Source organism: Rhinopithecus bieti, unplaced genomic scaffold (assembly GCF_001698545.2).
Source record: "Rhinopithecus bieti isolate Rb0 unplaced genomic scaffold, ASM169854v2 scaffold_17222, whole genome shotgun sequence".
NCBI classification, from domain to species: Eukaryota; Metazoa; Chordata; class Mammalia; order Primates; family Cercopithecidae; genus Rhinopithecus; species Rhinopithecus bieti.
The window spans coordinates 171,564-182,764 of NW_016808807.1; the positions used below are offsets into that span (position 1 = coordinate 171,564).

The 11,201-nt window shown below is 40.7% G+C and overlaps 1 protein-coding gene across 2 annotated transcripts in view; it reads right to left on the bottom strand.

The window, feature by feature from the left end:
* Positions 1-11,201, bottom strand: part of ARHGEF4 (Rho guanine nucleotide exchange factor 4) — a 135,957-nt gene that overhangs the window by 94,935 nt on the left and 29,821 nt on the right. For both annotated transcript variants that reach the window (XR_001888218.1, XM_017887220.1), the window contains one exon: positions 5,485-5,611. Coding sequence is in view for 1 of the 2 variants with exons in the window: in XM_017887220.1 (XP_017742709.1) it covers positions 5,485-5,611 (127 nt within the window). In the remaining variant the exon portion in view is untranslated. The remainder of the gene's footprint in view (positions 1-5,484; positions 5,612-11,201) is intronic.

Below are 11,201 nucleotides of genomic sequence, written 5' to 3' on the forward strand. Positions count from 1 at the left end.
GTTTATTAAGAGTTTTAGCATGAAGGGCTGTTGAATTTTGTTGAAGGCCTGCTAAAAGGATTTTTTAAAAAGAAATCTTGACAACTAAGAATCCTTTATGCAGAAAGCTAACCTTTCAAAAATGAAGACTAAATAAGGATTTTCCCAGATAAATGAAACTGAGAAAATTTGTTGCTAGTAGACCTAACTTACAAGAAATACTAAAGGGAGTTCTTTAGACTGAAAGCAAGTGACCCCAGATGATAATATAAATCCACATGAATACAAAAGGGTACTAGAAAAGTAACTATGTGATTATAAAAAACACTATTCTTATTTTCTCCTTTCTTCTCTTAACAAGCAATTGTATAAAATAATATGTGTATAATGTATCATTGAGCATATAATATAAAAATGTAACATGTCAATAATAGCATAAAGGAGATAGATGAGAGAAAATCTGTAATAGGCTAAGAAAATGGTGACACATGTAGAGTAATCATTTTACTAATGCGCTTCTGGCTTTATGACATTGATAGGTATAATATGCATAACAATCATACACATGTAGAGTAATCATTTTACTAATGCGCTTCTGGCTTTATGACATTGATGGGTATAATATGCGTAACAATCATACCACACAAAAAGGGGGAAGGGAACAGAGCTATAAAGGAGTAATAGTTCTATATATGACTGGAATTAAGTTAGCATAAATCTGAAGTTGATGCTGGCAAGTTATAGATATACATGAAATGCTAAAGCTACCACTAAAAGCAAACCTTAAAAAATATAGCAAAAGAATCATTAATACAATTAAAATACTACATTAGAAAATATTCACTCAGTGAAAGAGAAAACAGTAAAGAAGGAATAGAGCAATAAAAAGGATGAGACAGAGAACACAAGAAGTGAAGACATGCCATGAACTTGTGCCTATAGAAGATGGCAAATTTAATCAATAAATGTTATGTGTTCTGACTGCTCCAACAACCATCCATTCCTCTGTTTCTCTCCCTCTCCTTGGGCTTCCCTATTCACGAGACACAATATGGAAATTAGGCCAATTAATAACCCAGTAATGGCCTTTAAGTTTTCAAGTGAAAGGAAGAGTCACATATCTCTAAATCAAAAGCTAGAAATGATTCAGCTTAGTAAGGAAGGCATGTCAAAGCCAAGATGGCCCAGAAGCTAGGCCTCTCAAGCCAAACAGTTACCCAAGTCCTGAAAGTGAAGAAGTTCTTGTAGGAAATTAAAAGTGCTGCTCCAGTTAGCACATGAATGAGAAAGTGAAACAGCCTTTTTGCAATAGAAAGAAAGTTTTTGTGGTCTAGATAGACGATCAAAAAGGAGCCACAATACTCCTTTAAGCCAAGGCCTAACCCAGAGCAAGGCCCTAACTGTTTTCAATTGTATGACAGCTGAGAGAAGTGAGGACACCGTAAAAGAAAAGTCTAAACCTAGCAGAGGTTGGTTCCTGAGATTTAAGGAAAGAAGCCATCTCCATAGCACAGAAGTGCAAGGTAGTAGAAGTAATCCAATTGCTCATCAATGGATGAATAAATAAGCAAACTGTGGTGTATCCATACAATGGATTATTTGACCATAGAAAGAAATGAAGTACTGAAGTACATGTGACATGTGGATGAACCTTGAAAATATTATAAGTGAAAGAAGCCAGTCACAAGACCAGTTCCTACATGATTCCATCCATACACAAATCCAGGGTAGGGAATTTATAGGGACAGGAAGTAGATAAGTGGTTCCTTAGGGTGGTGGTGTGGGGTAATAGCTAAAGGTACAGAGCTTATTATAAGGTGCTAACAATGTTCTAAAATGGACTGTGGTGATGACCGCACGTATCTGTGAATATCCTGCCGCCGGACTGTATGTGGCTATAGCTCAACAAAGCTGTTTAAAAAATAGAAAGCATCCTTTACTAGTACTAGAGACTGATGAAGGGTGTTAGCCACAAGATACAACAAAGTGGTTTGAAGAAAGAGGTGACCGACAGCTTGTGAAATAACCATACCACCAGGTATTCCTGGTAAAACCCAGCCCACCCTTCCAAAGCCACAGGCACGGACTCTGGAGGCACCAGGGACTCTCAGAGTTGCACCTGGCCCTGCCGGCTCCACTGAGAGAGGTGCGGGTGTGGTGGGGATTTATCTTGGGCACCGACTTGCCAGGGAGAGGTGGGCTGCTCCCACATCAGGCTGATTCTTAGCCACCCTTCCAAACGTGGAGAAGAAATTCTAGTGATGGGGAGGAGCTCCCTACCAGGACAGCGGACAGCTCCCCACAAGCCTTTAGGCACTGACTCACGGCATTCATCACAAGAAAGCCTCGCCTTCCTCATCCTACTTCAGCTGTGTTTGAAGGATATTAACAAGAACTGATAATAATCTCTGAAAGAACGTCACTTCCAGTGCTACTTAACAACACACCACTGCTGGGGGAGGACTGCTGTCCACACAGATGAGCAAATAAAGAAATTTCACCTATTAATAAAAAACCTCAAAAGAGACCAGGCGCGGTGGCTCACACCTGTAATTCCAGCACTTTGGGAAACTGAGGTGGGCAGATCATCTGAGGTCAGGAGTTTGAGACCAGCCTGGCCAACATGGCAAAACTCCATCTCTACTAAAAATACAATTATCTGGGCATGGTGTTGGGCACCTGTAATCCCAGCTACTTGGGGGCTGAGGCAGGAATTGCTTGAACCCAGGAAGCGGAGGTTGCAGTGAGCCGAGATTGATCATGCCACTGTACTCCAGCCTGGGTGACAGAGTGAGACTCCATCAAAAAACAAACAAACAAACCTCAAAAGAAGAGCAGATGAATTTGGAAATGAACTGAAATTTGGAAATAACGAGAAAACTTCACAAAAATCCCGATTTTCTGTTCTTCATGGCTTCAAAGGACATTGGAAGGATTGTTGCAGATTAAAAACATGATCACTGGATCACAAACTGCCAGTGAAGGCAATGAACACAGGTGAGGGAAAAACAAACAAACAGGAAAACAAAGCAGAAGATGAAATTGAGAAATTCTCACAGAACTGGGTAGAAAATGGATTAAAAAAAAAAAAATGAGAATGATGAGAGGTTCCAGGGATAGAAACTAGAAATATCATCTCTGTAAAGTATGAATCCGACTAAGTCAGGCACAGATCAGCTGGAAGTGGATGCAGTAATTAAGAAAAGAAAAAGCTTTCCTAAGCTCAACTCCAGGCTAGTCCCTCCCATTATCCTTATGAAATAGGAAAACAGGAGCTATCACTCCTTTTTTGAAGAAAAAGGAATCTGATTACTTTCTTGCAGAATTTCTGAGAAAAAAAGAAAGAAAAAAAGAAAGAAAAAAGGAACCTGAGATAGCAGGAAATCGAGGGATGTGCTCAATTTCTCACCCTAGGATGAAGTGTGGCTACAGCCCTGATCTCTGACCTCCAGAGCAGTGCCCTTGGTGTGCAGACGTACTGGATGTCACTGGTGGCATGAAGATTTTAAAATTTCTTCTGCAATGAGCTCATCTGCCAATTATTTCAAGTGACACTGAAATAATAGGAAAACATGATTATGAAGCTCTGAATTGCAAGGAGGTACTGACTTGAAAGGCCAAAATCAGCTTTGAGGATTCTCTCTGGAAAAAGATTCCTCTCCCTGGTTACTGACCCTTTCACAAGATTCTAAATAACTCTATGACTTAATGAGGGGCTTATGCAAGAAACTGGGAGAGTTTGTTCAACAGTTGTCAAACACCTTTTCATAACTTTGCTTGTGAGTTTAAGATCACAACTGTACATGGGAAAGAATAAAGCTCCAATTCATAGTGCAACCTAAATACATCCATCTGCTGACAGGCAGCCACCATATCCACCAGCTAATCTGAGCAGCCAGCTCCCTCGGGACCAGCACCTCCAATGTGCTGAGTCAGACTCAGAGCTCAACTAAGAGTCTGCATCAGAGCTGATTCCTTAGAAAGACATATGCCAAACTCCAGCATTCGGGGCCGACCGCCATGCACCGTCATCCTCTGCCTCACCACACTGGCTTTCTATGGGTCTTCGGCACTGACAGGACCCAACTACCAACAGCCTCCACTGCCAGCTCGCTCCTCCCAAGCCTGGACAAAGCACGCTGTTGACAGGTGTGGCTGTTTTGTTTTTCTAACTTTCTCAGGGCTTTGCCCTTGTTTAACTTTCTTCAACACCAGATTTGGCCCCTCCCTCCAGCAGCCATGAGCTTTTAGACTGTAAAGTCACCACCAAACACAATCTGCACCTGCTCAAGACCTGAGACCCCACATCTGTCCTTCCACCGGAAGACAGATGTGCCTTGAGCCGCACTCAGCATGTCCAGCCCTGCTGGGTTGGGTGTGAGGAAGGTAGCTGTTACACATAAAGAGGCCCCATCCTGGCTCTCACCTGTGGCCCAGTTCCCTTCTAAAACAGAGAGCCAGGCCTTTTATGGACAGATATGTGATTTGAAGCTATTTGCTGTAGTTTGGAGAAACGGACTCATAGAGGCTGCCATAAAACTCAAGGAAGAGGCCATTATTTATCAGAAGGGGAAACACCCAAGTCCATCAGCTGATTGGAGACAGCTCTCTACATGATTCTGTCTCCTTGAAGTTATATATCCTACTGCGAGACGAAGGGACAGTTGGTAGTTCTCCTCAAAATTAACTGATGGAGCCAAGCTGGGGGACTCTAGGAATTCCGTTTTTATTTTTTTGAGGTGGAGTATCACTCTGTCGCCCAGGCTGGAGTGTAGTGGCATGATCTCAGCTCACTACAACCTCTGCCTCTCAGATTCGAGCGATTCTCCTGCCTCATCCCTCAGAGTAGCTGAGATTACAGGCATGCACCACCACAATGAGCTAATTTTTTTGTTTTGTTTTGTTTTGTTTTTGAGACAGAGTTTCGCTCTTGTCACCCATCCTGGAGTGCAATGGTGTGATCTCGGCTCACTGCAACCTTTAGGGAGGTTCAAGCTATTCTCTTGCCTCAGCCTCCCAAGTAGCTGAGATTACAGGCATGCACCACCACACCCGGCTAATTTTGTATTTTAGTAGACATGGGGTGTCTCCATGATGGTCAGACTGGTCTCAAACTCCCGACCTCAGATGGTCCGCCTCCCTCTGCCTCCCAAAGTGCTGGGATTATAGGTGTGAACCACCACACCTGGCCTGTATTTTTAGTACAGATGGGGTTTCACCATGTTGCCCAGGCTGGTCCTGAGCTCCTGACCTCAGGTGATCCGCCTGCTTCAGCCTCCAAAAGTGCTGGGATTACAGGCATGAGCCACTGTTCCTGGCCAATAATTCCCTTTCTTTGGATAGTAGGCACTCCTCCCTAACTGAAGGAAGGGGACAATTGTTTATCTCTCTCACCATCAAGCTACTTCTGCCAGACAAGTGGATACAGCTGCCAATAGCACTCACTTCTTGTCCTTCATGCCAAGATCCAGAGTACATAGCAAAAGAGAGAGGCGCGTAACTCACCAGTGCCAGGTATGTGCTCTGGCCAGCCCACGTGGTTCAGTCCCGTTGGAGCACTCTGGGAGAGTGGACGGCTTCTTCTAGGGAGATTCAAAGACTCTGGAGAGGTAATGATCGTCTTTCTCCAGCACTGAAAGAGAAGGAAAGAGGCAGAGGGCAAATGAAGAAAAGAAATGACAGCTGTCATTGCCACCCTGCAGTTTTTCTAATTGCTGAGGACTTTTCCTTGGGAACAGAGCACACAACCAAAATATGCACAGCTCCAGGACATACTTTCACATCAAAACTCACAAGAAAAACTTCACCTGGAGTCTACAGTGGGCAACCTATCTGGCCACATGGATAGGCTGTCATTCCATGGGTGAAGTCAGGATTGTGGAGAAGGTCTTCAGACTCCCAACTCTCCCTGAGCTGGTCAGCCACACAGCCTGATACTTCCCCAAAAGCACGACTGTTAGTTTTAGCTAAGGCATAGTCTTTTTGGAATGCTTCATTAAAATACAACTCACGAAATCCGTGACATCTCCTAATTATGAAACAGACACTGCCCTTCAGACAGTAAGGACCCACTGTTGGCTGTGGCTTTGGGACAACCAGGGAGGTGAGCCTTTTCTGTATCATCTCATTGTCCAGAGATAAACCTGACCCCTCTTGATTTTTTTTTCTACCTTATGAAGTTATTGTATTAACTTAAAAACTGTGGTATGTATTCAGATAAATGCTTGTTCCTTTACTTTTTGCTTTTGTATTCCTCATACTATTAAGCAAACAGTGCTTAGAAAATTCTTTTAGTGATTTCCAGAAACATCAATATACAAACAATGATAAAGATGGAGTGGCACACTTCACCCCATCCATTTGAACACAACTAAAAATCCTGGCTCCAGAGAGGATACAGTCTGAGGACTCTAGAGGCAAACAGCAGCAGGTAGACGGGAAGGAAACCAGAAGTCAAAGTAACACTGATCCTGTGATGAGTTTCTTGTTTTGTGGTTCCTGTGGTGTGCCCTGGTCTGAACTCAATACCAGCTTGAGACTGGGCATGGACATAAAGGACTCCAAAAGAAGCCCTCTCAGATCTGAAGAGAGGGAAAAGGGTCCTTAAGGGCATGAGGGCATGAGGGATGTGTATTTTAGTGATGATTTCTCCCACCGTATTCCCCTAGGCAGTCTCATTATGGTAATGGCAGTGGTGGTCGTGCAGACATCTAAAATTCTGAGGGACAGGAATCCTCTCTGACCAGAGGAACTGTGGTACCAATGCATGGGAGAGAATCCCTGTTTCTTTTTTCTATCTCTGTCTCCCTGCCACTTGGTTTCAGAGGCAGACACAGTTGCCGCTTGGTTTCACATGGCAGAGAGGGAAAATGAAAGCTCCAGCTTTCCATCAAGAAAACTAGGAATGGAGAGCTCGTAGACACCAGGAGGTGCCTGGGAGAATGCCAAAAGGGTCTCAAGAAGAAGATCCCATAATCTTGTGTATGATCTCCCAGACTTAACCCCAAGCTGTACGAATGGATCTGACCCCAAACAGCATATAAGAGTCTTTGAGAACTGAACCATGGGGTAGAACATATTTCAGGCCCCACAGGGGCCACTGGGTAATCCACATTATCCAAATGGCACTGCAAACATCTTAAAACCTGAACTGACATAAGAAACAGCCACTGAAGACCAGTAAGAACTTGCAGCCTGAACTTAACTGGGTCAACTGCTTAACAAATTTAATAATCATTATTCTCCATAGGAACTAAACAAGGCCCAGAGTCTCATAACATAATCTTTAAGATGCCCAGGATACAATCCAAAATTACCTGACACACAAAGAACTATGAAATCTCAATAATTCTTAAGGGAAAAGATAGTCAACAATGGCAACACCAACATGACACAGTTGTTGGAATTATCAGAAAAAGACTTTAAAGCAGCTCTTATATCACCATGCTCTAAGAAGTAAGGGTGAACACTTTTGACATGAATGAAAAATAATAGCAGATAAATAGATAAAAGAATAAAATGGAGATGTTAGTACTGAAAAATATAATAACTAAAATAAAATCCAGGGGCAGAGTACAATTATAAAATGAGATGAAAAAGGAAAGAATCAGTAAGCATGTAAATAGCTCAACAGAAATTATCCAGTTGAAGAACAGAGAGAAAAGGCTGGGGGGAAAAAAATCCCCAGTAGAACTTCAGGGACCTGTGTGACAACAACAAAGGTCTAACACTCTGTCATCAGAGTTCCAGAAGGAGGAGAGAGTGGAGAGCAGAACAATATCAAGAATAATTTCTGAAAGCATCCCAAATACGATTCAAAACAGTAACTTACAGACCCAAGAGCTCAGCAAACTGCAAGCTGAAAAATCCAAAGAAATCAATGCCCAGAGACATCATAAACTGCTGAAAATTAGAGACAATGAAAAAACCTTAAAGCAGCTAGAAACCACAACAGATCATGCATAGGGGAATATTCATTTGCATGCAGATTTTTCAAGGAGGCCAGAAAGAAGTGGAAAATATTTGTAAAGTGCTAAATCACTGTCAACCCAAAAATCTATATCCAGCAAAAGTATATTCAGGACTGAAGATAAAGTGAGAACATTATCACATGGAGAAAAACTAAGAGAAGTCATAGCCAGTATACCTGTTCTAAAGAAATGTTAAAGGAAGATCTTTATACAAAGGAAAATGATACCAGAGGGAAACTTCGAACTTCAGAAATGAAGGAAGAGCAACAGAAATAAGAAGAAGCTGGGTAAATATAACACACTATTTTTCTCCTAACTTTTAAAAAATACTTGACAGTTAAACACAAAATTATAGTATTATCTAATGAGGTTTTCAATGTATGCAGATATAATATACATGATAACAACAACATAAAGGAGGAAGTTAAAGGAACCTATGGGATGCAAGATGTCTACGTTCCTTCCACTCGAAGTGGGAAAATACTAATTCTAACTAGATGGAAATGTTAAGGATGTATATTAATTCCTAGAATTATTTAAAAAAAAATATACAAAGAAATATAGTTAAAAGCTCAGTAAGTTGAAATGGAAAACTAAAAAATACCTAAATAATCCAAAAGGAAACAGCAATGAAAATCAAAGAACGGAAAATGAATGATAACATGGTAAACCTAAATCCAAACACATCAGTAAGTTTATTAAGTTTGAATACTCAAAGCACATTATCAGAAAAACAAATTTTAAAATAATTAAGGGAAAAACAACATCTAACAATATGCTATCTACAAGAAACCGACTTTCAAAATAATGATAAAGGCAGGTAGAAAGTAAAAGGGTGAAAAATCGTGACACACAAATACTAATCAAAAAAATGTGAATGGCTCTAGTAATATCAGACAAAACCAATTTCAGAGCAAGGAAAATTACCAGGGACACAGAAGAACATAACATAATAAGAGTGAATTCACCAAGAAGATATATAATCCTAGATGTCCATGCATCTAACCACAGACATTCAAAATATATGAAGCAAAAATTCAATTTAATTTAAAGAAGAAATGGAAAATTCACAATGATCTATTGCTGACTGGAAACTTCAACACTTTTATCACAGTAATCAATAGAACAAATAGACAAAAACAAGATAACACACAAAGTGAGCAACACCATCAACCAACTGGAAGTAACTGACGTTTGTAGACTATCCATCCAACAATAGCACAATACCCATTATTTTCAAGTGCACATGGAACATTCACCAAGAGAGGCTATATCCTTGGTGATAATCATAATAATGAAATAATAAAAAAAAAGTTTGAAAGTATGAAATCAAAGTATGTTTCTCTGATCACAATGGAATTAAACTATAAATCTGTAATAGAAAGGTAATTCTATTACTTTTCTTAAAAAGGAAATCCTAGTCTATTTAGAAATTAACACACTTCCAAAATTAAAAGTCCACTGTAGTCCAGTGACTGACAGTGATCTAGTGCTCTTATTCACTCAATATATGTGCTATTATTCCTGCTGTTCTAACCCTTGCATGTTACACCACATTATTACTTGCTTCTTTTCATACTTTTTTCAGAATTATACCTGGAGTTTACCTTTTTGTGTTTACACAAAAATATGGCTTATGTATATCTGAGTAGTTGAAACTAGTAGAAACTACCCAACCGGCTGGGCGCGGTGGCTCACACCTGTAATCCCAGCACTTTGGGAAGCCGAGGCGGGTGGATATTGAGGTCAGGAGATCGAGACCATCCTGGCTAACACGGTGAAACCCTGTCTCTACTAAAAATACAAAAAATTAACTGGGCTTGGTGGCGGGCTCCTGTAGTCCCAGCTACTCGGGAAGCTGATGCAGGAGAATGGTGTGAACCTGGCAAGCAGAGCTTGCAGTCAGCCGGTACCACGCCCCTGCACTCCAGCCTGGGCGACAGAGTAAGACTCTGTCTGAAAAAAAAAAAAAGAAAAGAAAAGAAAAGAAACTACCACATCGTATTTGACTCAACTAGTCAAATATGGTCAACTAGCATATAATCTCTATTTTCTATTACATTATCAGAAATTATCTCTAGGCCTCCAAACCTTTTACAGTCAAAGAATCTTAGGCTTGGAATTCTCTCAGAATCTACTTTAATCCTGGTTAAAGGGAAACTGGACCCTGTACATGTATTCATGCAGGTCACATCACATTTTATTTTTTTTAATAGCCACTTAAGCTTGTGACTACAGTTGACTCTTACGCAACATGGGTTTGAACTGCATGGGTTTACTTATACATGGATTTTCTTCCACCTCTGCCACTTCTGAGACAACAAGACCAACTGCTCCTCTCCATCCTCCTCCTTAGCCTATGGAATGTGAAGATGATGAGGATGAAGACCTTTATGACAATCCACTTCCAGTGAACAAATAGTAAATATATTTTCTCTTCCCTCTGATTTTCTTAACATTTTCTGTTTCTCTAGCTTACTTTATTGCAACAATACTATATATACTACTTATAATATCTTACAACATACAAAACAAGTGTTAGACTGTTTATGTTATTAACAAGGCTTCTGGTCAACAGTAGGCTATTAATAGTTAAGCTTTTCAGGAGACAAAAATTATACATGACACTGAGCACGGTGGCTCACACATATAATCCCAGAACTTTGGGAGGCCGAGGCAGGCAGATCACCTGGGCTCAGGAGTTTGAGACCAGCCTGGCGAACATGGTGAAATCCTGTCTCTACTAAGAATACAAAAATTAGCCAGGCGTGGTGGCATGCACCTGTAATCCCAGCTACTAGGGAGGCTGAGGCAGGAGAATTGCTTGAACCCAGGAGGTGGGGGTTGCAGTGAGCTGAGATCATGCCACTGCACTCCAGCCTGGGGAACAGAGCAAGACTCCATCTCAAAAAAAAAAAAAAAAAAAATATAAATGGATTTTTGACTGTGTAGGTGGTTGGTACCCCTAACCCCTGCATGGTTTAAGGGCCAACTGAATACCTTTTGACAAAACGTTTTCTCAGGTCACTTCTCATAGGTGTTACTTAAACATTCTCTAAGTCTTCCCTTCTTGTTCTACAGAAAATTTGTCGTGCCATTTTTACGTTAAAAACCATGTTAAAAATTTATCATACCATTTTTACATTAAAAACCATATTAAAAATTTATCATGCCATTTTATGTTAAAAAGGCTGCCTGCTGCTTACAAAGTCAAGGTCTATTGGCAGGGAGCCCAGAGTTCTTCAAATATTG